Source organism: Corylus avellana, chromosome ca11 (assembly GCF_901000735.1).
Source record: "Corylus avellana chromosome ca11, CavTom2PMs-1.0".
Classification (NCBI taxonomy): Eukaryota; Viridiplantae; Streptophyta; class Magnoliopsida; order Fagales; family Betulaceae; genus Corylus; species Corylus avellana.
The window spans coordinates 19,652,420-19,676,002 of record NC_081551.1 but is presented as its reverse complement, the minus strand read 5'-3'; the positions used below and the strand labels follow the sequence as shown (position 1 = coordinate 19,676,002).

Sequence of the window (23,583 nt, the reverse complement as noted above, 5' to 3'; positions counted from 1 at the left end):
TATCCTCCAATGATGATGTGAAAACCTAACCGATCCATCCTTATTAAAATAAAATCAAATCAAATCAAATCGGATAGTTCAAGCCTAGAAAAGAGATTCTTATCATATCATCCGTATAAGATAAATATTTAAATAAAAAATATAGTAAGTAGAATTACTCTTTCAGAAAGACCTCAATAAATTGGGAAAAATGGATGGCTAAGAATCATTAAAAGTTAAGGTGGCACTGGCTTCAATTTCTTAAAATGGTAACCTCGGAGACAAATCGGGGCTTTAGAAGTGTACGTGTTGGGTTACTGGTGTGTTCGAAAAGTAAGCGTGTGAATATGCGGGACCCGCCACCAAGCAGTCAATGAATGATGGAGTAGCTTGGCTTTGAAGGGAAGAGACACGTGGCGTTTTGGGTACCATTATGTATTGGGTATAGTGGACAACTGGCATCATGGAGCCTGAACCCGTAGCCCATTCTCCGCATCCAAAACCAGTCAGCATTGTTGTGTGTTAGTTTTACTTCAAGGAGAGATGGAAATCTCCAAAACAATCAACTTTTTGGCTATGTTTTTTGCTTTTTGTTTGCTTGGTTGGAAGACATTCTGTTCTTTCTTCTTTCCTTTATTGGCTTCTAGTTTCTGTTGATTGTTCATCACAAGTATTAGCATCAACATGTATCTACATAGTGACAGGTTATACAACAAAAAGGTTACCATGAATACTTGGTACAGAAGAGGCCCAGTTTATGCAGCAAAATGAGAGGCATGATCAAGCTGGACACTCAAGTGTTCAAAATTGTATAAAATAAAATAAAAATACACACTGCTGCAAATTCATATAGTTTTCAGTGATCTATATATATATATATCAACAATATATATTCCACACTTAAAAATACATATAAACATTAAGTTGATTAAAGACTCATAAAGGTGAAAAGAGAGGGGCAATTGAATGGCAACTCCTAAAAGAGCCTGCAAACTCCTAAAAGGGAACACAGCAAATTTCCATTTTAAAAAGGATTCTGGGTTCTTATATATTTACAACAGAAAAACAAAATGCTACAGGATACATACAAAAGCATCACTCACTCTGAGAATCCATTTACAAGTTCTCGATGTGTCTATTCCCACAGGAAGAATGTACAGGCAGATGGTAAGCAAGAAGCTCGTTTACATTTCATGAGCTAGATTCTGTACACTTCTACATCCCTCAATGCTTTTCTCCACATTGTAAATGCTTGCCAGAAAAGCACAACCTTTATCTAAGTTTTATCTGGAAAACTCTGTTGTACCAAATTGAATGAAGAGTCATGTGGAAAAGATCATACTTTAAGGGCTTAGCGTGCCAGAGAAAATGCTTCTGAAGCTTCCTGACCCCCAGTTGCAACTCAAGATACTTCTCTTTGGGTATTGAAAGCAATATGTCTTTCAAGTTGGGAATGTCTTTCTCTGCAACAATTAATGAGAATGCCCCCCAATCCAAAACCTCAAAAAATGGTGGCACAAAGTTGTCAGATATAATCACAGGAACACACTCATAAAAGATAGCTTCGACCACACGTGGGCTGTTCACCTCATAACCCTTGGGGCAGATACAGTATTTGCTGCTCTTCATGTGCTGGATGTAATTCATTTTGCTTGCAACACCAGGAGGCATTGGACCTAAGATCCTCATATCAGGGTCTTTGTCCTTCCAGTACTTCAGCAAGATAGGACGCAAATAGCCATGCATATTTCCAGCATAGAAGGCAAGAATGTGTCTCTGAGATGGAGGTTTTCCTCCAAGATCTCTAAGAGGATGTCTGGCAGCCCGGACATATGTTTCTGGAAGAGACACATCCCGTCCAATTTTGAAGCCAGCAGTCACATCAGCATTGCAAAGGGCTTTTATGCAATGTTCCATATGGTGCCTTGTCTCGTATGGAGCCTAGAACAGTAAAATGAATCATATTAAATATACATGGCAAACACACACCAGCACACACACATCCAGAACTAAACTACATATAGTGTTTTAATATGATATTAAATACATTTATAAGGCCTTTGGATGGGGGTAATCTTTTAGGATTCCTTACCTTGTTTGGTTGCACTTAAATGAGGGAATCCACATTCCCTTGCCCTTAGGAAAGTTTTTTCCTTTTTTTTTAATGACAAAAACGCCCACATTCCTTTTAACACAAAAAAGGAATCAATAAAACTAACCCATCAAAAATAGAAACGAGAGAATATGCATATATAAAAGGCTTTTGTGTTGTCATTTGCACATTCTGAAGGGAAAATAAAACCATGGAGTTGAATTACATGTCACTGCAATAAAAATAAATAAACTTTTATTAAAATTAATGTAGCTTCATTATAACAAGCTCGATGAAGTTTATATGGGTATAATGTGAATAATATATTATGACAAATCTTTTTTTTTTCTTTGAATTGTTTCACTATTCTCGCCAACTCGATGTATACTCCATTTTTTAATATGCTTAATTTGACACAAATTAATATACAAATATGAATTGAAGGTTCCGTGATTTCCACCACCAAGTAAAAAATGTACCATTTACTGAACAATCACATAGAAAAAAGGACTTACGAGGCTGAGATAGAAGTTTTGTGCACAAAATCCTGGTTCTACATTCCAAACTTTAGGTCATAGACTTGCATCATTGATTTTATAAAAGTAGCATTAAAAAATCATCATGGCCAACATCACATTCATTGTCAACCCATGAAATTTCAGCAATGTTTAATGTAACAAAAACATAAGAATATTTTGGGAAGAATAAATAATTCCTAGAGGATGACTAGGGCTAGGAGCCTAGGAGTAAAACAAACATGGAAATCTCATATTCCAAAAAATCCTATCAGAATCCTATAATCTCATTCCCAAACGTGAGTTTAGTCACATTTTTGGAAATCCAGATTCTCAGGCATCACATTTGTGGAGATGTGGAAGCCAAGAAAAATCTTAGATTCCTCGATCCAAACGCCACATTAAAGTGGAGTGATAAGGGCTAAATTTAGTATGCACAACTGTGCCATAACTTGCTATTTCACATACTGTGCTTTTGTCATTTTGAACGAAGTACACAACACCAGTAACCCACATTAAATGACTAAAGCAACCTCAATAGTGTGATGTGGTATTGGCATAGTCAAATGCGATTGGAAATAGTTACCATGAATCTGTCACCATCAAGTTATCAAACTTAAATCCACTTCTAAAGACCATCCATTATCTCATCATGATAGTTAAAGCAAGAGAAAGGAAAGATGCATTGGAAGCATACCCAGTCATGACAGGCAACAAGAAAATGATCTGCTCCACCCGTTCTATTCCAGTAAGGATATTTTGCTGCAATTTTCTCGGAGTAGTCCTTCAAATATTGGCGAAGGTTTGTCCGGTTATGAGAGTTACGTACATAAAGGGTGTACTCTAGCATCCGTGAACTGAATGGCATATAAAACAGGTGAGCCTTTCGAGGGTCCTTCACAACAAAACGCCTATTTCCCTCCATTAGTTTCATGAACCATCCCTCCGAAGCATATAATCCCTTGAGTATTGGTTGATGAAAGATGGGTTTGCTTCCATCCCTGTAGACATACACTTTGAGTGTGCGTTCCATGAGTTCGTAACTCCTGAAGAAGCAACCAAATGTAAGTTTGAAAATGAAATGCATTCTAAAAAGGTTCATAACCAGCAGGCTTAAGTTGTGTTCAGAAAGCTCACACCAAGATTTAGGTACAATTATAGAAGGGCTGTCAAAAATAGGCTTGCTGTTCAGCATATGTACCTAAACATAATCTTCTGGACCCCTTATTTCATTGTTCTGAGTTGCTTTTATCAGATTTGGTTATTCCTTAACTGAATTTTGTACAACAATAGAATTACCATGAGCATGGGGCATACATGATTGGCTAGTATAGATGTGTTGCTTTGTTATTTTGCCACTTCTCTTTCTATATCTTAGCTATGGCCTAAGGTAGTGTTCATTACACATCATGGATGAAAGTAGAGCAGGTATGAACTGATGATGGCAAAAATTTTCTGGGTCCAGAGCGCCCATTTATGAAAATGGAAAATTAACCTTCAACTTTAAAACATATATCAATCCTGTACACAACTAAAATAGGCTTACTTTTTAAACATGGAAACATTTCGAAAGAGAGGAGCATAAAGTTCTGCATCATTTATTACAACAGGCGCATGCTCAATGTGTGACTTCACAGCAACAATCTCTTGGTCACGTACAGAAGACTGTCTTGGTCTCTACAAAACCAATTAGAAGAAGTCAAGTTTCCTGCATAAAACTTAAGTATTGAGAAAATGGTGCAGTTAAATATCAATTTTTTTTTATACCATTGAACGACGGTGGCGCGCTAGTATGCGGTTCATCTCATATAATGATGTTATTGACTTTGGTGGCATGTTGCACCTCATCTCTTTCTTTCTAGTACTATTCATCAGTACAGAATCATTTTTTAAAGTCATGCCTTCACGTTGTAGAGCAGAAGAGCTTGCATTTGACACCACGTTTTCTATGTGTGTGATGGTGATTGATGAAGCTGTCATGGGCAGTGCCAATGGAGGGGATTGAATAGTTGTATCAACACCCTTTGAATTTTCTGATTTCAGACTTGTATTCTCTTCAGGATTTTTCCCCACAGAAACTCCATTATTTGGTTTCACAATCTGCTCTAGAGAGACGCCACCGGACTCATCCAGAACAGAACTATTTTCCTCATTCCTGACAATCTCCAAAGCCAAATTATCATTCATATGTAAAACATTCTCATATGGAGGAGAACCACTATTTAGATTTCCATCCACAAAAAGTTCAAAATCATTATCCAGGCCTTTCTCATCAGATGCAAAACCATTTTCTGCATCACTATCCTCTCCCTTTAACCCACCACCATTCTCAATTGCTCGTCCAACACCCTCAGTTCTCACCACCTCAACTACCATTGAATCATTACTCAACTCCGATGCATTAACCGTTAGCGGGTTACGAACCATCACAGACTTGGCAGCAGAATGCACAGCCAGGAAGCTACTTTTAGCACGTACCGGAATCTCACCATCCGGCAATAAGGACCGAAGAGCATTCTCATATGGAAGAAGTAGGGACTGAAGCAATAGGTATGTAACAGCCACCACGCCCACCATGAAAACCCATCTCCGCTTTTCCATCCTACACAGCTTATCAAACCGTAATGAGCGCCTCATTTCAGGTAATGCATGCACAGCCCAAATAAACGCAGTGAGCTACTCAATCACTGTTTGCCAAAATAATTTCAATACTCAATCTCTCTCTCCCAACGCTGCTTAAATTCCCGGAGCATTAACATTCAGTCATAAAACACAAAACCGAAAGCCAAAATTAAAAAACAAAACAAAAGCTTTCATAGGAATAAACCCAAATCAAATTTCAAGCAATAGCACTAAAACAAATTTCAAGCAATAGCACTACAGTCAACTTGTCCTAAAATTCAGTGATAGAGCACCAAAACAAAAACCCTTTTCGATGGATCAAGGAAATAAAGAAATTTACTAAACTCTGTGTGGCAGAGACTATAATAGTAGCAAGCGAGAACTGGGGACAATTATCAGAGGAAAGTGACAGAAAAGGAAAAAATACAAAGTGGGTTTGTTTGCTTTCCAAGAAAATGAGAGTGAACAAAAGGGAAATTGAACTCACCTGCAACGGACTTGAAGTTGAATTTTCCTCACTTCTCTCAGAAGCGAAACAGAGTATTGTGTAAGTTTTACCTTCCCCTTTAGAAACCCTGAAGTTGGAATTTTTACTAACAGTGAAGAAATAAAGACAGCCGGGGATCCTGAGCCCAAGTGTAGATGCTTCTAGTATTAAAATACTCTGATATTTTTGTCTGTCTCTGCTTTTAAATCGCCATTATTGATAGGCAGAAGCAGCATCTTCCTCGTCAATTTTTTTTTACTTTTTTTTCTTTTTCCTTGCTGAAGCTGAGACGGTGGCAAACGGCTTAGAGGGCGCGCTAAAAATAATGAATAAAAACCATGCAAACGGCGTCGTTTATTCGTTTCTCATTAATCCACTGCCCTTCATTTTTTATCTGCATTTAAATTACCGGAAATAAATTAGCTACAAACTGATTTTGTATGTGCTACTCACATTTTTTTTTTAATAATATTAATAAAAAACTATTTGTTTTTCACATGATTTATAAACATATATCATTTTATTAGACTGATTTGTATAAATTAACTACAAATCAATTTGTAGCTAATTTTTTACCACAATTTTCAACCCAATTAATAATAAAACATATAGGCATTAATGTGCATGGATTGAGTTAGGTTATTTTTGGAGAATTAAGATTCTTTTTGATTCTTTTTTAATAGAAAAATATTAAATTAATTATATTAAGGAGTATTTTTTATTTTTTATTTAAAAAAAAATAAAAATACCATTCGAGAATCTCTCTCATTCCCTTTTTGGAGATCTTTTCTCATCAGTATTGAAAATTATCAAACCTAATCGATAGACTATAATAAATGAACCAAAACTGATAGGCGATTGGTTCTGACACGGATTGATTTGGTTTGAATTTGGTTGTCCATTTAAGTCTGTATTTGTCAGGCCTGTTTGGACCATCTATATTTCTACGATTTCTGCCTAGTCATTCAACTATTTAAACCTATTATCCAAAAAGTGATTTTCTTTTTTGGTACAATTGAACTCAAACATTTTTATGAGTCCCTATTTGGTAAAGGAGTGGACTTGAAGAAATGGATCGAAATTGTAGTAAATTTGATTGATGTAAGAAAAAAAAGTAAAAATATTTTGTATAAAAAAATTAAAAAATTTATTTTGTAGTGCTTTTTTTATTTGAATAGTAATAAAAAATAATTGATGTAATATAAAATGTTAAAATTGATTTTGAGAGAAATTTTTTAAAATTTTGGGTCCGGTCCAATCCGGTCATTTGGCAAACGGTGCCTAGTGATTTTCTTTATTTTTGTGTTTTGGGTATTGTTAGGAGTAGTTTTGTTTTTGTGTGATGTCGAGAAGATGGTTTGTGTGGTGAGCTATTTGACACCTAAAATGCATACATTCAAGTTTTCACAGTTGAATTATTTTGTAGTGATTTTTTTATTTGAATAGTAATAAAAAATAATTAATGTGATATAAAAAATAAGAACGTTGAGATTGATTTTGAGAGAAATTTTTTTAGAATTTTGGGTCTGGTCCGGTTCACTTCCAATCCAGTCCTTTGGCAAATGGTGCCTAATGATTTCCTTTATTTTTGTGTTTTGGGTATTGTTAGGAGTAGTTTTGTTTTTGTGTGATGTCGAGAAGATAGTTTATGTGGTGAGCTATTTGACACCTAAAATGCATACATTCAAGTTTTCACAGTTGAATTATATTGTACCATCTACATACACCAGCCCTAAGGCCACTGGTTTACCTAGGAAACATACCTTAATTAACTCAATGATGAAGAAAAATATCAAAATCCCATATAGTAGAATCACTTTGCAGCTACAAATTTCTTATCCAATCACCTGGTGGCAACATTGCAGATACACATTTATATATATACATTTTCCAACCCCTACCAGCTTCATTTTGATTAACAATGGCATAGAAGTGGTTGTATCAGCATATTTCCTCATTTTTTTGGTTGTCTGCCCAATGAACAAGAGTTTGAAGCTTTTTTCTCTCACAACTTTCATTTGGATTTCATCTGAAAAACTCTGTTGTACCATATCGAGTGAAGGACCATGTGAAATAAGTCATATTTCACAGGTATTTTGTGCCAAAGGAAATGCTTTTGTACCATCTTTACTCTCAACTGCATGGCAAGGTACTTCTCTTCTGGGATTGAGAGCAGAATGTTTCTCAAATTTGGGATATCTTTCTCTTGAATGAACACCACAAATGCCTCCCAGTTCAATACCTCAAAGAAAGGAGGCACATAATTGTCGGATATAATGACAGGGACACATTCATGGAAAATGGCTTCAACTACTCGAGGTGTATGAACCTCATAACCCCTGGCACAAATGCAGTACTTGCTGCTCTTCATGTACTCCCTGTAGACTTTTTTGCCTTCAATATCACGTGGCATTGGACCAAAGATTTTCATGTCAGGTTCTTTATTTTCCCAGTACTGCAGCAGGATTGGTCGGACATAACCATGCATGCCCCCTGCAAAGAAGGCAAGAATATGTCTTTGAGAAGGAGGTTTTCCTCCAAGATCTTTTAGTGGGTCCTCCATGGAACGTATATATGTAACTGGTAGAGTAGTGTCCCTCCCTATGTTAAAGCCTTTAGCAACATTGGCATTGCAAAGAGACCTGATGCAATTCTTCATGTGCTGCCTTGTGACTCGGGAGGCCTGAAATTTCATATAATACATTTAATTCATGGACTAGTCAGAATATCGAGGCTTTATCAGGATCAGGCTTAGCTAGAATATAGCAAGGGACAGCTCAGTACGACCAATTAGTATCAAAATGTTTCCAGAAACCAAAGGTAACTTTGGGGGCCTTCATTTTTTTTTCGGGGGGTGGGGAGGGAAATCATAAGGATATCTTATAAAGAAACAATTCCTATTAACCTCAATACCTCAAGTAAGGCGTAATCTGTAAACTAGGTGGGATGGCTCATGGCTTCTGAAGTAATTTTGACTGGTGTTGGTCACTGGTAGAAACCGTAGAATTGATAAAGGTCTTGGCTAGATCAAACTAAAAGGTGCAGAAAATGAATGAGGCATAAGCCATGAGCTACTTTTCATTGCAATGAGACTATATCCAATACTATGCAACAGGTGAAGCTTTAGTGATCATGAAACTGTAAAATATATAAATGATGCATGGAAAGCATACCCAGTCATGACAAGCAACAAGAAAATGATCTGCCCCATGAGTTCTATTCCAAAAACGATATTTTCCAGCAATTAATTCCACATAGTTCTTCAGATATTTCTCCAGATCATTCTGACTCTGAATATTTTGCCCAGAAAGTTCAGCCCTTAGCATTTGCGAACTGAAGGGTAAGTAAAACAAGTGAGCTTTTCTGGGGTCCCTCACAACAAATCTTTTGCTTCCCTCCATCAGTTTCATAAACCATCCTTCTGAGGCGTAAATTCCTCTCATTCGTGGCTGATGGAATATGGGCTTTTCTCCTTCCCTATAGATATAAACTTTGAGAATATGTTCCATCAATTCATAACTCCTGCAAATGGTATATATAACATCTTTAGCTTGATTAATGCCAGGGGTTAGATTTACAAAAAGATGGCAGAGGTGTACCCTTCAAAAAGACGTGTCTCTTCAGTCAATGATATACTAAAAATGAAATACATAGATGAGACTTGAGAGCAGCATAAACTACGTCAATCTTAATGGTCAGGATAACACAATAGAACTGCAACTATCAAGTACAAGCAGCACCCAGCTAATTACTATGGGTTGAACGAATCAATCAAGATGCCAAAAGCTAAAGATTCTGTTTATTATTATTCAACTAAGTGCTTGGAGTTGTAGAGAAAGGATTGAGACCAAAACAATTTGTAGGCACATTCTGTGGTCTTGGTAAATGATGGCATAATTCTTCAAATTGTATCTTAAAAAATCGGTAAACAGAGTTTTCTCTCACATATGAACTCAAATTCCCTTTTAATAAGTGAGGCCTAACAAAAGAAATATTTAATCAAAATGATAGGTGAATTACATAGACAGGATTCAAACTCTAGATCATTGTTCTAATATCATATTAAATCACCACTTAAACACAAATAAATGGGATAAGACAATACATCTGTAGGAAGAAGATTATTTTCTGCCGATTTTCTTCTTCTCGAGGTTTCCCAGACACTATTCAGCAATATTGATGTTTTCTCATTACTCAAGGCAGCAATTGTTGGTCTTAAAAGCCACAAACAGTTAACACTATAGTTAACAAGAGATGCCAAAACAATTTTTTTTTTTTTTTTTAAATGATAATGATCTTTGCAACTGTACATAAAGTATTAGCCTGGTTTAATCATCAGTGTATCTGTATGTCCATATCACCAATTTTTGAACAGATTAGGCATGGGAATGCCCTTAAACTCAAGTTGCAAATATAGCAAAGGTGAAAAGGTTCACAATAGAAAGTACCGGATACTGAAAATATATAACATAGAAATGTGCTCACCTTTTAAACATGGATACATTTCGAAAAACAGAAGCATGAAGCCCTGGCATGTTCCTTATTACAGGAGCATTCTCAATCTCTAGTTTTGCAGATAGGAGTTCACGATCGCGCACAGAAGACCAATTTGGTCTCTATTGTCAATAAAAGAATTTAAGTAAAAAAATCTAGAAATCTTAACTGATCCCCATTGTTCAAATATAAACCTAAATGTTAGATCCATACCATGGAACGAGAAGAGACATGACTTTCAAGCAATATTGAGTTCATCTGGGATATGGATGTTGCCTGCTTCTCCCACCTCTTCAATATGGAATTGGAAATACTTGCCACGGAAAATTTATGGTTCAAGGTGACCGAAACAGCTTGCAGTGGCCTAATCTTCTTCCCCTTGGGTTTTATTTTCATAGTTCGATTCACATTGCCAATCGAAGATATGTTGTCTGCAAAGAATGGCTTTGAAGTCCTTGAATCTGCATCAAAGTTTCCCATGCCCTTTGTAGGAGTTCCTTGTGATATAACTGGCAAATTGCCAGATTGATTTTGAACTTTATTTGAGGTTAAATTTGTGCTTGCTTTGGGGTCATCTTTCTCAAATTTATACTCCCTGTGAGATTTTGTGTCACCATCTGAAGCTAGATCATTGAATTTATATGTTTCTTTTGTTTCCTTCCCATACCCAGCATCTTTGCCAGAAGAAGCATAAGTATCATTACCCACCACAAGATTAACAACAAAATGTTTATTTGGTGGTGAATTGTTTAAAAGCGCAGCACTGGGAACTACCATAACTATCGAACCCTTGTTAGCAGGAGATGGAGACAATGTTTTGCTGAAGGGAAGTGCAATACAATGAGAAACAATTGAAACAGCAACCAACATGCCAAAAATCACCATCAGTCTCCAGATTGCTATGTGACATAACCTCTGGGCTAGGACAGCAATATTCATATCATAAGATTGGAACCCCAGATCATGTTAAGTCGTGTTCTGGAAAAGAAGTTGGAGAGTGGATGAAGGTCATTCCAGAAAGAAAAACAAAGCTAATTGAATCAAAATCCAGTTCACAAACATCCTGAGCACATCTTTTCAAAGATAAATAAACAGCAAAGCAAAATAGTGATACATTGTTTGTTAAGCAAAACTACAAGAAACCCAAAATTTGCATGAATATGTAAAAGACCTTATGCCTTAATAACACCAACGTGATTCCATTCCTACAATCTAAATACCCAGTAAAAAATCAAACACATAAAAAGATACATTTCCACAGAAGATAAGCCATTATTTCTCTTCGGAAAATAGTTTATCATCAAGCTAAAATTCAACATTTTCCAACAAGACAATAGGATCAAAAACAATAATAAACCCAGAAAATATAAAGTTGTAGTTCAATCAAGAAAAGTACCTGTGGAGGATCTACGAAAAACGCATTTCCAAAGCTTCTAGAGCACTGTCAACTACTGGGTGACTCAACCCAGAACTGTAAAATGTGCTTAAACTAGAAATTGCGGTTAAAAAAGAGAGAAGAGAAAAGAAAAAAAGAGCGCTGTTAACCACCCTTGTTGTTTCTGAATATTACACTGAAGCCACTGAAACAGAGCTGCCCCAGCAAAAAGTACCGTTCAGTTGTACCGAGTAAATGCAAACGACGTCGCTTAGATGCTCAACTTTGTCTTACGACGTCGTTTTCTACCTCATTTGCAGCTCTCACCGGGACGGGAATGTTTTCTTTTGTACTCCTCTTCTGCTTGCTTAAATCACATTTCTTGGTGCCATTTATCCCATCTCGCTCAAAATCAATGGCGCTAAAATTGGCCATTCCTTTCCCAATCTCCGCGCCACCACCGAACCCGTCGCACCACCGCCCGCCCACGGAGGTCCGGTTCTCGCGCTGGTACAACGCCAACGCCGAGAAATTCGAAGCTCGCCGACGGGCCCAGAAGGAAATCGAGGACGACATCCGCCGTGTGCGCCGCTTCGACTCCGCCTCCCGAATCGCCAACATTCCCGAAACTGCCACTACCTCCTCCCTAAACGAAACCGAAACATTCAAGTCCATAGGCACGCCCTCCTCTCCATCTTCACCTTCAATCCCTGGCAAAAAATCCAAGTACTCCAAAAACCCTAACTATAATAACAATTCCCACCCCGCCTTTAAGCTAACCCCCAAAACAATCAAAATCCCCAGCGAGCCCCAACCGGTGGCTCGGGACGCCAATATCACCATTGGCGAAGACGGCGTTTCGTACGTCATAGACGGGGCTCCGTTCGAGTTCAAGTACAGCTACACTGAGACCCCGAAGGCGAAACCGGTGAAGCTGCGGGAGCGGCCGTTCGTGCCGTTCGGGCCCACCACTATGCCGAGGCCGTGGACCGGGCGGGCCCCGCTTCCGCCGAGCAAGAAGCCGCTCAGGGAGTTCGACTCCTTCCGGCTGCCGCCGCCGAATAAGAAGGGTGTCAAGCCAGTCCAGGCGCCCGGGCCGTTCCTGGCCGGGGCGGGTCCGTGCCATGCGGCGTCGAGGGAGGAGATACTGGGCGAGCCGTTGACGAAGGAGGAGATTGGGGCCTTGGTCAATGGGTGTATGAAATCCAACCGGCAATTGAATATGGGTAAAGCTTGGAATTTTTGTTGGTTTTGATTTTTGAGCGCTACGTTGTTGGGTTGTTAGTTATTTTTGCTCCCGCAGAGATTGGAATAAGTTTGCAGAAATTAATTGTGATTTAGGTTTCTAACTCTCGCTTGCTGGATTATCCTTGCGATTTTTTTTTTTTTTTTTTTTTTTTGTTAGGGAGAGATGGTTTGACACACAACATGTTGGATAACATACATGCTCTCTGGAAGCGGCGGAGAGTGTGCAAGATAAAATGCAAGGGTGTGTGTACGGTCGACATGGACAATGTGCGCCAGCAACTAGAGGTTGGTTTTCTTGCCGCTACTCCTCCAAGCCTTTGTTTCCTTAATTCAGTTAAACATGCCTGTGCTGTCAATGGTTTATCTTAATTTTGTTAGTATGGTTAAATGTAGTATGATTGGTTCTTGAATACCCAAAAAACAAGTCTACTTGTTGTTGCAATCAGTTACAATGTTTACCCAAGTGATGTTTTAATCATGCAATGCAATATAAATATTTGGGCTGTTTGACATTATTTTATGGTTTGTACTTTGAGTTATGTTCCTTAAGGTATATGATTTTACAGGAACGAACTGGGGGGAAGATTATTTATGGTAAAGGTGGGGTGCTATTTCTATTCCGAGGAAGAAATTATAACTATAGAACTCATCCCCGATTTCCTCTCATGCTGTGGAAACCCATTCCCCCTGTATATCCAAGGTTGATTCGGCAGGTTCCTGAGGGTCTAACACAGGAAGAAGCGACTGAAATGCGCAATAAGGGACAGAAACTTATACCGATATGCAAGATAGGTATCCTCCTTTTGTTGAATTTTTGTATAGATTGACAATAAATGTTCAGTTTGTCTGCAAGGAAACTGAGAATTTTCCATGGTTTGTATGTCCCACAGGAAAAAATGGTGTGTACTGTGACCTAGTAAAAAATGTCAGAGAGGCATTTGAAGAGTGTGAACTGGTGCGAATAAATTGTGAAGGGGTGAATGGGAGCGACTACCGAAGAATTGGTGCTAAACTTAAGGTTTGGTAAACTTTGGTTGGTTATATTAATTCTCAGTTAAACTTTAGAAGAAATTAAAACAGTTCCCTCAATTCTTTAATTGCAGGATCTTGTCCCGTGTGTGCTTATCTCATTCGCATATGAGCACATACTTATGTGGAGAGGACAGAATTGGAAGTCTTCCATCCCAAAACTAGATACTGATGATGGTGAGGAAGCCAAGAAATCCAGTGTTCATGATGCACTGCCCTTTGAAGGCCAAGAAGTATCAGCATCATTTGCGCCAATGATCTCAGTTCAGGCTGCAAGTCCTGAAACACTTAGTATTGGCATGTCCCCTATGGGTTCTGTGGATGTGGGTGTAGAGGGAGGTGAGGACCTATCCTCAATAGAAAATGTTAAGCTATCTGTAGGTGCTGTGAGCCAAGAATGCAGAAGCGATGATGCCGTATTGGATAATACAAGCTGCACACATGAAGGACTTCAGACAACCACAATGGGATCTGACATCAATGCAGGAACAGTTGGGAGCGCTGGAAGTAGGATGGAAGTGGTTCAAGATCTCAATGAGAGAGCAAGGCTGAGTGCACCTTGCACAGAGGGAGTTCTCCTACTTAGGAAGCAAGCCGTTGACAATGGGAGTGCAATTATTTTAGATGATGAGTCTTTGGATGGCGACATTATTTATCAAAGGGCAGTTGCCTTTGCCAAGTATGCCCCACCTGGTCCCGTTTTTAGGCATCGACCTAGAAAGGTAGCGGTTCAAAAGCCGGAGGAGCAAGAAAAAACCAAGGATTTGAAAGAGATGGATGACACAAGAGTTCCCTCAGAAAGAAGTGAGAAGACTGCTAATGTTAAAAGACGGAAAGATTTTGATGTACTTAATCAAGATGTAGTGACGCAAGGAAGCTTGAGAGTGGATGAACTTGCTAAACTATTAGCATAATGCAATGTAAATTATTTTTGTCTTACACAATACTTTGTTGCTCAATCCAAATGAAAAAGAAAAAGAAAAAAGCCTTATTATGTTCAAACTGTACAACATGCATGCATGCATGAAACAATTTGTCATAATTTAATTGGGAGATTTTTCCGGGGGAGATTCTAAACATGCAATGTTGATCTCCCATCCGAGTCACCAGCTTGCTCCCCTTCTCCTACAATGTTCTTCCAGAACCAGTGAGTTTGCCAGAGAAGATACACCTCCTCGATTGGAACTTGCTTTGTTTCTGGCAGTAGGAAGAAGATGAAACTACTCATGATGATAATTAATCCTCCAAATACCAAGAAAATTCCATATTTCAGATGACACAGCGACGCAAGGAAACACTGTGCTATCAATGCTGTGAAGAGGAGGTTGACACAGACCACAACACTCTGACCAGCCGACCTCGTCTCTAATGGGAAGATCTCGCTGGGTACTAGCCAACCCAGAGGGCCCCAAGATCTTCCATAAGCCAAGACAAATAAGCAGATCACAATAACAAGAAAGATGCCAATTCCTTTTGAGAGGGTTTCTCCTTGCCCAAACTTCAGTGCCAGAGTTACGGCCACAGCCACCTGCAGATCAAACAAGCTGGTAAGTACTCTAAACACCCAGAAAAGTTTCTTTGAAAAATCAAGTATATATAAGAGAGGTGATCAAAGTGAAATTACCATGCAAAATATCATTTCGGTACCAGCTTCTAAAAAGAAAGCTCTTCTACCAAACTTATCCACCAATGACATTGACATGAGTGCACCAATAACAAGCGCTCCACTGGTGAAAATGGATGAATATAGAGATGCTCCTGAGCCAAAACCCAAGCTTTGGAATATGACAGGAGCATAGAAGAGTATGGAGTTCATGCCGGTTAGCTGTTGGAACGCCGGGATCCCCAATGCCCCTATTATCAACTGGGGACGATTCTTCCGTTCAAACAGATTCCTGAATGGGTTCTTTACGGATCTTGCTGCATTGCTTGCATCTATAAGATCAGCAAACTCAGCATCAACGTTTGAGGTACCTCTCACTTTCTCCAACACCCTTCTTCCTTCTTCTAGCTTGCCTTGCTCTACAAGACTGTTGGGGGTCTCAGGAAGGAAAACACCTCCAACAAACATTAGAGTCGCCGGAACTGTAGCCAAACCAAGAGATAATCTCCACCCCCATGGATGGATTTTTTCAGTACCATAGTTTATGAAGTTTGCTATCAGAATCCCTAAGCATGTAGTCAATTGAAACAGTTGGTTCACCGCTCCTCGGATCTTTGCCGGAGCCATCTCTGAAAGATACAATGGAACCGCCTGCATTTACGTACCCATTAATTAATTAATTAGAACAAGAAAGCAGTTAATCAGTGATTGGGAGTTTGTTATTTATTGAGAATCAGGCGGCTTACTTGATTTCCGAATCCAATGCCAATACCAAGGAGGATGCGGCCAATGATTAACATTGCAATGTTGACTGCAGCTGCATTGAGAACTGCTCCCAGAAAGAAGCTGACTGCTCCAACCATGATGCTGCCTCTTCTGCCCCATTTTCTGGTTACGTAGGAAGCTCCAAACGTGGAGAATAGGCCCGCAATGTACAGAGAAGACGTAAAGAGTGTGAGTACTTGGTTGTCGTATTTACAGTAGTCGGTTTCATTCAGATGCATTTGCTTCCTTCTATATACTTTCGGGAAGAATTCCTTTAGGAAATCATCCATGGAAGTCACTCCACCTGCAATTAGCATTAAACTTCAATTCTTTATGTGATTTTCAAGTGCTCAGAAAAACAATAAAGGATGTTATGTTCGCAAGGGTATGAATATAATAAAGACGGCCTCTTTATTTACAGAAGATTTTTAACTAATGATTAATCCAAGGGTTGATTGGGACTGTTACTAAGGGATAAAAATGTGGTTTCTAGTTATTCACATGGGAAAGAGTTGAGATTTTCGGCAGCCTGGGGTTATCCAGGCGTCTGCCAAATCTGACGTGGCAATTTTTTTTTTTTTTTTAATTGAAGAAGAGAGATATTAAAAGAAAATCTAAATTTGAAATATTAGCACTATATTTGAGGTATTAGCATCAAATTTAGGATGATCAAATCTCTTTTAGGTGATACAAATTCCTAAAGGATTAACTTTGCACCCCTAAATTTTAGTTTTGAATCCAAAAACAAGTTTTGAGGCATTAAAAATTAAATATTAACTTATAGAAATTTAACTAACAAAACATTTTTTTTTTATTATTATTTTAATATATGTCCTACGCTAGGCTGCTTTTTGGCAGCTGCATAGCGGGACTCCATGGGAAATAATGATTCTTTCAAGGCTTTTGTTAGATTTGATTAAAAAGCAATCATAAATCATGACTTATACCAAAAACTTAAGATGATAGGTCATCTAATTGAATTAGGATTCTCTCAATTTCAAATGAAATTGATAATATCTAATTAGTTATAGTGGAGGGGTATTTTTGTCTTTTCACTTTGAGGACAAAAATATAAATATTATACAGTTCATTTGAAATGGAGAAAATCATGTTCCCATCTAATTAATATTTCAACACTCTCATTAATGTATGGGCTTAAACTCTCAAAAGTTTATTTGAACTTATCCAGTTAGTTATATTGGAGGAGTATTTTTATCTTTTCACTTTTTAAGGGGATAAAAATAATCTTCCAATATAACTAATCTGATATTATCCAGTTCAAATGAATTAGAGAGGATCCTAATTCTAAACTCTTTCACTAGTAAAACTTATATGTGAAATATATTTAGTATAAACTCGGTTAAGACTCACTTGTTTAGGCTCCACTCATATACATTTATTAATACATACATATATATATATTATACTTATATGTTATAAATTATAAGTATATTAAATAATTAATGTTATATGTTATACGTTTAAGAGTATATCAAAAAATGTACGTCATGTGTTATATATTATCATTTATGTCATAAGAATACTAATATTAATATAAGTATGTAAATAATTAAATATATATAATTTACATGTATAACAATATATACAATATCTCTCTAGACGGAAGAAGAAAAACAAAGAAGACTAAATGAAAACAGCGAAAACTGTTTTCAGAAACATGTAAACTGTTTCCAGATTTTTTGTTTTTTTTTGGTGTTTTCGTTTTCCCTTGTTTTAGTTTTCATTCAACAGTTTGCCAAACACAAATTAACCGAACATAAACGCGTTTTGCTGTTTAAGGAAAAAAAAAATTGTTTAAAAAACAGCTAATTAACCTAACTACTTTCTGGAAAATGAATTCCGCAAGATCAGGCTGTAGTTTCTGCGTGTTCCAACTTCCAATAACAATTTCATTTTCTATGATGACTGCAATGACATGAATTAATCATGGTATTCATAATTACAATCATAATCTTTCTTTTCTTTTGGCTTGAAGATCTAATTATAACAATAACCACAACACAAGAACAAAACAATGTTGGTGATGATATCAAAGATAAACAGGTAAAATTCTTCCGGCAAAAACAAGAAAAAGATAAAGAAAATGGAAATCATTGCTAATATTCATGAATGGGAAACTCCCCAGATCATAAAATTAATAGATAATCAACTCAATTATTCATTACTGACCTGAAACGCCAAGATCATACCCAAAGAGAGACCCTCCCATAGCTGCAACAATACATGCAACGACGAAATACCCAGTAATCTTGTACTCATACAGATGGGCCCTTTTAAGGGTGCCTGCATCTGTAAACCCTCCTCCTGCCATATCTCAAGCTCCCTCTGATCTCCCCCTCTATCTCTCTCTCTCTGTGTTGTGAAAAAACTGTACTACTACTGTGCGAAAAAAGAAGTAAGAAAAGCAGAGTCAACCCAATGAGGTAGGACTAAAAGAAAACAAAGCTTAATTTTTTAATATAAAAAACATTGAAATCTCTGCATATAAAACCACAGACAATGACTTGCTAAAAGTATTGACTAAATTTCAATTATTTTAGCATTATCTTATTTGATATGTTCATGGAATCTTGCTTATACATTACCAGGATTTGCTCTTGGGCATGAGGAAACCAACCAACGCTTAAGGTTGGCTGAAGGCTAATGAGAGCTATGTTATTATATTGCCTCTCTTGGAGCTAATTATAGGTGTGCCATGTACTCAGTCTTGCTGTTCCTCTCTGTGATCTTGTTTAAATAATTAATTCTCTCTTTTTTTCCAGATAAAGACGAAGAAGATGAGGAGCACGTCGACTAAATTTTGGGCCCCCTATTTCGTTGGAACAGCTTTCATCTGGCAATCTTATCTTGTTTTCATCATATCCCACAAAGATTAGCATGGCCGATATTTAGGAATCCGATTCAAAAGTTTTGACCAATTCGGTCTCGGTTTTCAAACGAAACACTCAAATCTCATCATTCTATGTGCCCTGTCTACTTATTGGCCCCATTGCACCCAAGTGCCAACACAGGCAAAAGACACTTTTTTTTTTTTTTAATTGAAGGTCCAAATTTCAGACTTTTTTTATTTTTATTTTTTTATCAAAATGTCTTATAATGTGCAATTTGGATGGATTCGGATCTCCTCCGATTGGGAAGAAATTAAAGATTTTCCAATTGTTAATCGTGGTCCTTTATTTTAAATTTAATAGTCTATAAAATCATTTAAACTTTGGTAAAATAAAAGCCAGCATTTAATGCCTCCATTATACAAAAGTAACTGACTTTTTATAGACCATTGAATTCAATTGTTAATCTTGACCCTTCATTTTAAATTTATTGGTCTATAAAATGTCAGTTACTTTTGTATAATCGAGGCATTAAATGTTGACTTTTAATTATAAGGGATCTCAATTCAATTTGAACACCTAATTCTTTTTTTTTTTTTTTTTTTTGTATTATAATGTAATTATTCATAAGGCTATGGGGTCACATTGCAAGAGACGTATTATGTAATTTCTAGCTTGGCGAAAAAACAAAAGATCCTATAAATAATGACTTGCCCAAAAAAGCCAATCACATGCGATTTGTTTTGGTAGTGGAAAGTCGTACTCTGATGATGATGATATCATTTGTGGCGGCTGCATGTGGGCTCGATGGGAGTCTGGTGGGGTTTCTTTTGTTTTTTTTTTTTTGACATGTCCATACAAGAGTAAGAGGAGGATTCGAACTAGTGATCTCCGCTTTATTATGCCTAGTAGGATTTCTAGATTGTCATTAGGGTAGAATGATAGAATATTCAGAATTAGGATGATCTCTCAATTATTTGAAACGGATAATATATAGTTTGTTATATTTGAAATATATTTTTATCTCCTTAAAAAGTGAAAAAAAATAAAAAATACTCTTCCAATATAAATAATTGGATATATCTTGTTCCGAATTCAAAAATATATACTTATCAAAAGATGAACTCTACATTATCTTTTTGATAACTAATTAGATGTATCTTTTATGAACTCTGCATTAGCTCATAGAATTCAAATCCTTAGAACATTTTAATTTTGGTCAAAAGTCTGGAAATTTGTATAGGAAAAGGCGGCTTCAGTGTTAACTTCCTCAGTTACTCCACAAGTTTCTTACTTGTCAAACAATGCGCAAGAACCACAGTTATCCGATGTGACTTACTAGGGCATCCTGAGAAATATATTCAGACTTGGCATCCAGTGCTCTTGCTGCTGTATCAAGGAGGAGGATTCCTGACCATCAAGGGTGGTGGTTCAATGACTCAAAAAAGTTTCCAAGTGGTCAGGGCATGTACTAGGGCGTGGGTTCGAATCTCCGCAATGGAGAATCCCCACATATGCCTGATTAATATTAGCCACTTTGGATTCTCATTAATATCCTGATGAGGCTAGGTCAGACAATGACTCAGTTAGACTTGAGAGAGTGCCTGCGGTTCCTACCGTTTAAGCCCCTATGCGGCTCCCAGCGGGTAGGTGCTACTATGGTCACGCCCAGGAATGATAGCAACAATTAGTCTTCCCGACTTACCCTTTTTGTTTAAAAATTAAAAATTAAAAAAAAAAAGTAAATAAATAAAAAATAAAAGAATAAAAAATAAAAAAGAGGAGGATTCCTGACTTCTTCAGAGTGGCCGGTACAATTTCAATTCTCAACTTTTCTCCACCAGAAAGCTCAGTTTCAAGCTTTCCAACCACCGTGCTAAGCCTTTGTAAACAAAATGCAGCCATCTCCAGTTACACATAGAGGACTCATGAATTAGATCTCAGAACACCAACCAGCTATTTCCTGGATCTTTCTTCACTCCAATCTCTGCCATTTTCTGTCTCAACTTAATAGCTTCTTCCCATTTTCCCTCCCCAGAGTAAATGTTCGAGAGAAGAACATATGAAGCATGATCATTGGGATCAAGCTCTATGATTTTCCTGGCAGATTTTTCCGCAATTTTTGTGTTAGCATAAATCCTACAAGCGCTTAGTAATGTTCTCCATGCCAAAACACTCCCATCATTTTGTACGAATTGGTATGCCTCCTCAAGCTTTCCAGCCCGACCATATGCATCAACCAAGCAGGAATAATGCTCAGATTCTGGCCTGATACAGTACCTGCTATGCATCAAATTAAAAAAATAAAAACTCTCTTCTAGGTAACCCGCATGGCTACAAGCTGATAGAAGACCTAAGAATGTTATGTGGTTGGGCATTAAACCCATCCTGCCCATCTCATTGAATACTTTTATTGCCTCAAGGGCTTTTCCATGCTGTGCAAGTCCGGCGATCATGGCATTGTAAGTTACTTCATTTGAGTGTTGCTCTTCTTTAAAAACTTTTCTAGACTCCTCATCGTCCCCACATTTAGCATACATATCTAAAATCGAGCTCCCAACATAGACATTTCTATGAAAACCAAACTTAATAGCAGAAGCATGAAACTGTTTACCCACATCTATAGCTGCAAGTTTTGAACAAGCTGCAAGGCATGATGGAAGGCTATAACTGGTAAAATGAACCCCATCTGCTAGCATTTGTTTACAAAGTTGCAAAGCCTCTAATTCAAACCCATTCTGTTGATAACAACCAATAATAGAACTCCAAGATGTTTCATCTTTCTGAACCATATCATTGAAAGCTTTATAAGCCTCATCAATAGCTCCACACTCAGAGTACATGTGGACTAGTGCATTGCCAACTTGAGTTTCAAGAGTTTGGCTCGATTTCACTATCACGCAATGGATCAGTATTCCTGTGACTAGATCTGATTTACTCTGACAAGATTTTAGAACACCAATTAGGGTGCCTCCATCAGGTTTCAACGACTCTGTTTGACATAGTTCTTTAAACATTTGGATGCAAGAGAGAGATCCCTTCTTCATTTGAGCATGACCCAAGATCATCGAGTTCCATGCAACAATATCTCTAATATCAACTGTTCTGAATAATTTCTCTGCTTCACATATGTCACCAGAATCTGCATAAAGATCTAAAAGAACAGTTGCAACAAAACAGTTTCTTTGGCACCCGTTCTTTATCATCTGGGCATGAACTTGAATTGCCGCCATTAAGTCTCCATTCTCAGCACAACCCTTTAATGTACTCGACAATGCATGTTGATCAGGTCTCATACCATGTCTACACATTTCTCTGAACAAATTGATAGCTTCCTCTCCTCTATCATTTCTCGTATAACCCGAAATGATTGAGCTCCAAACAAACATATCTTTCTCCTCCATCGAATCAAAGACTTTCCAGCCAGAATCCATATCGCAGCACTTCCCATACAAATCCACCAAAGCACTGCCCACCACAACATCACCTTCAGAGCCAAACTTCACAGCAAGCCCATGTATTTGTTCCACCTCTTTTAATAAAAAACAACACCTGAGCAAACTCGTAAACGTAAAATCATTCGGTTCCAACTCACCAACAACCCGCATCTCTGAAAACAATCTCGAAACCTTACGGGAATCGCCAACTTGAGCAACCCCAGAAATTACAACATTCCATGTAACGCGATCTTTAGTAAACAATCCATCAAAAACACGACACGCGTCATCAAGATCATTCCCAATCTTGAAGTACATATCCACAAGAGCACTACCCGCAAATCCATCACTCTCAAGCCCCAAATGAACCATCAAGCCATGAACTTGTTGGCCCAGTCTAAGAAAACCAAGACCTGTACAAGCTCGAACTGCGATAGATGAAGTAAATTTGTTTGGTTTCTCATACACTTCAAGCATTCCTTTGAACATATCCATAGCTTTTCCTAAAGACCCATCATGAACATGAGCTGAAATCATCGAAGTCCATGTCACCACGTTCTTGTGAGTCATTTTGTCGAACAGGAGGTGTGCATGGTCTAAACCATTACATTTTGTGTATAGGCTCAAAAGGTTGTTTGCGAGATGGATTTCTGAGATTGCCTGTGAGACTACAAGCTTTGCATGGACTTTCTTGCACTCTCTGATCGATTCAGGCTTTGGGTTCTTCTCAAATAGAAGTGAAATGGGTGGTTCGGGCACTCTGATGGAGATGGCGTCTACGGTTGCGGTGCCGCAAAGAGAGCGGGAAAAAGATTTGACCGTTGACCGAAGAAAGACTCCCATCTGACGGCAGTGATTCCCAAATCAGATTTCTCTGAGCTTCGTTTCTACATTCGGGGGTGTAATTTATGGATCAGGATAGCCGGCAATTCTCCAAAAATTGCCCATCAGCTTTTTTTTTCAAATCTTAATCGTTCAATTTCATCCAATAGTATGCTACGAGTCCCAACTAAAAATAAATAATAATTTATTTTTTAAAAAACATATAAAAAATAAAATATTAAAATTAAAAATTAAAAAAAAAAAAA

At 37.6% G+C, this 23,583-nt stretch overlaps 5 protein-coding genes across 7 annotated transcripts; 1 reads left to right on the top strand and 4 right to left on the bottom strand.

Annotated features, from left to right (window-relative positions):
• Window positions 1–960: 960 nt before the first annotated feature.
• On the bottom strand, window positions 961–5,951 carry LOC132166093 (probable glycosyltransferase At5g03795). 2 transcript variants are annotated; one of them, XM_059576851.1, is made up of 5 exons: window positions 5,696–5,951; window positions 4,354–5,318; window positions 4,133–4,263; window positions 3,284–3,632; window positions 961–1,920 (listed from the first exon to the last, which is right to left on the bottom strand). In XM_059576851.1, exons 2-5 carry the CDS (start codon window positions 5,221–5,223, stop codon window positions 1,252–1,254), a joined length of 2,019 nt encoding a protein of 672 aa, XP_059432834.1. In that variant the 5' UTR covers window positions 5,224–5,318; window positions 5,696–5,951; the 3' UTR covers window positions 961–1,251. The 2 variants fall into 2 exon arrangements, with proteins under 2 accessions (XP_059432834.1, XP_059432835.1); XM_059576852.1 differs by having other exon boundaries at window positions 4,354–5,188.
• Window positions 5,952–7,475: 1,524 nt separating this feature from the next.
• On the bottom strand, window positions 7,476–11,680 carry LOC132164886 (probable glycosyltransferase At3g07620). The gene is made up of 5 exons (XM_059575388.1): window positions 11,586–11,680; window positions 10,403–11,167; window positions 10,181–10,311; window positions 8,869–9,217; window positions 7,476–8,378 (listed from the first exon to the last, which is right to left on the bottom strand). Exons 2-5 carry the CDS (start codon window positions 11,126–11,128, stop codon window positions 7,710–7,712), a joined length of 1,875 nt encoding a protein of 624 aa, XP_059431371.1. The 5' UTR covers window positions 11,129–11,167; window positions 11,586–11,680; the 3' UTR covers window positions 7,476–7,709.
• A 251-nt stretch (window positions 11,681–11,931) lies between these two features.
• Window positions 11,932–14,794, top strand: LOC132164885 (CRS2-associated factor 1, chloroplastic). Its single transcript, XM_059575386.1, has 5 exons — window positions 11,932–12,790; window positions 12,970–13,097; window positions 13,379–13,604; window positions 13,703–13,830; window positions 13,916–14,794. The coding sequence occupies exons 1-5, from the start codon at window positions 11,980–11,982 to the stop codon at window positions 14,753–14,755; spliced, it is 2,133 nt and encodes a 710-aa protein (XP_059431369.1). The 5' UTR covers window positions 11,932–11,979; the 3' UTR covers window positions 14,756–14,794.
• On the bottom strand, window positions 14,727–18,946 carry LOC132164887 (sugar transport protein 14). 2 transcript variants are annotated; one of them, XM_059575389.1, is made up of 5 exons: window positions 18,816–18,946; window positions 18,400–18,609; window positions 16,191–16,513; window positions 15,466–16,095; window positions 14,727–15,369 (listed from the first exon to the last, which is right to left on the bottom strand). In XM_059575389.1, the coding sequence occupies exons 2-5, from the start codon at window positions 18,539–18,541 to the stop codon at window positions 14,914–14,916; spliced, it is 1,551 nt and encodes a 516-aa protein (XP_059431372.1). In that variant the 5' UTR covers window positions 18,542–18,609; window positions 18,816–18,946; the 3' UTR covers window positions 14,727–14,913. The 2 variants fall into 2 exon arrangements, with proteins under 2 accessions (XP_059431372.1, XP_059431373.1); XM_059575390.1 differs by having other exon boundaries at window positions 18,400–18,606.
• A 1,884-nt stretch (window positions 18,947–20,830) lies between these two features.
• LOC132166282 (pentatricopeptide repeat-containing protein At4g13650-like) lies at window positions 20,831–23,449 on the bottom strand. The gene has a single exon (XM_059577076.1). It carries the CDS (start codon window positions 23,336–23,338, stop codon window positions 20,999–21,001), a length of 2,340 nt encoding a protein of 779 aa, XP_059433059.1. The 5' UTR covers window positions 23,339–23,449; the 3' UTR covers window positions 20,831–20,998.
• Window positions 23,450–23,583: the final 134 nt, after the last annotated feature.

Excerpts from the sequence above, each read along its gene's own strand:
- LOC132164885 (XM_059575386.1), top strand. The coding sequence starts at position 11,980 with ATGGCGCTAAAATTGGCCATTCCTTTCCCAATCTCCGCGCCACCACCG. Across the intron at positions 12,791-12,969 it reads CAACCGGCAATTGAATATGG|GGAGAGATGGTTTGACACAC; the intron begins GTAAAGCTTGGA and ends TTTTTTTGTTAG. Across the intron at positions 13,098-13,378 it reads ATGTGCGCCAGCAACTAGAG|GAACGAACTGGGGGGAAGAT; the intron begins GTTGGTTTTCTT and ends ATGATTTTACAG.
- LOC132166282 (XM_059577076.1), bottom strand. The coding sequence starts at position 23,338 with ATGGGAGTCTTTCTTCGGTCAACGGTCAAATCTTTTTCCCGCTCTCTT.
- LOC132166093 (XM_059576851.1), bottom strand. The coding sequence starts at position 5,223 with ATGAGGCGCTCATTACGGTTTGATAAGCTGTGTAGGATGGAAAAGCGG. Across the intron at positions 4,264-4,353 it reads CGCGCCACCGTCGTTCAATG|AGACCAAGACAGTCTTCTGT; the intron begins GTATAAAAAAAA and ends TTGGTTTTGTAG. Across the intron at positions 3,633-4,132 it reads AATGTTTCCATGTTTAAAAA|GAGTTACGAACTCATGGAAC; the intron begins GTAAGCCTATTT and ends TTGCTTCTTCAG.
- LOC132164886 (XM_059575388.1), bottom strand. The coding sequence starts at position 11,128 with ATGAATATTGCTGTCCTAGCCCAGAGGTTATGTCACATAGCAATCTGG. Across the intron at positions 10,312-10,402 it reads ATGTCTCTTCTCGTTCCATG|AGACCAAATTGGTCTTCTGT; the intron begins GTATGGATCTAA and ends TATTGACAATAG. Across the intron at positions 9,218-10,180 it reads AATGTATCCATGTTTAAAAG|GAGTTATGAATTGATGGAAC; the intron begins GTGAGCACATTT and ends TACCATTTGCAG.
- LOC132164887 (XM_059575389.1), bottom strand. The coding sequence starts at position 18,541 with ATGGCAGGAGGAGGGTTTACAGATGCAGGCACCCTTAAAAGGGCCCAT. Across the intron at positions 16,514-18,399 it reads GTATGATCTTGGCGTTTCAG|GTGGAGTGACTTCCATGGAT; the intron begins GTCAGTAATGAA and ends TGCTAATTGCAG. Across the intron at positions 16,096-16,190 it reads GCATTGGATTCGGAAATCAA|GCGGTTCCATTGTATCTTTC; the intron begins GTAAGCCGCCTG and ends ACGTAAATGCAG.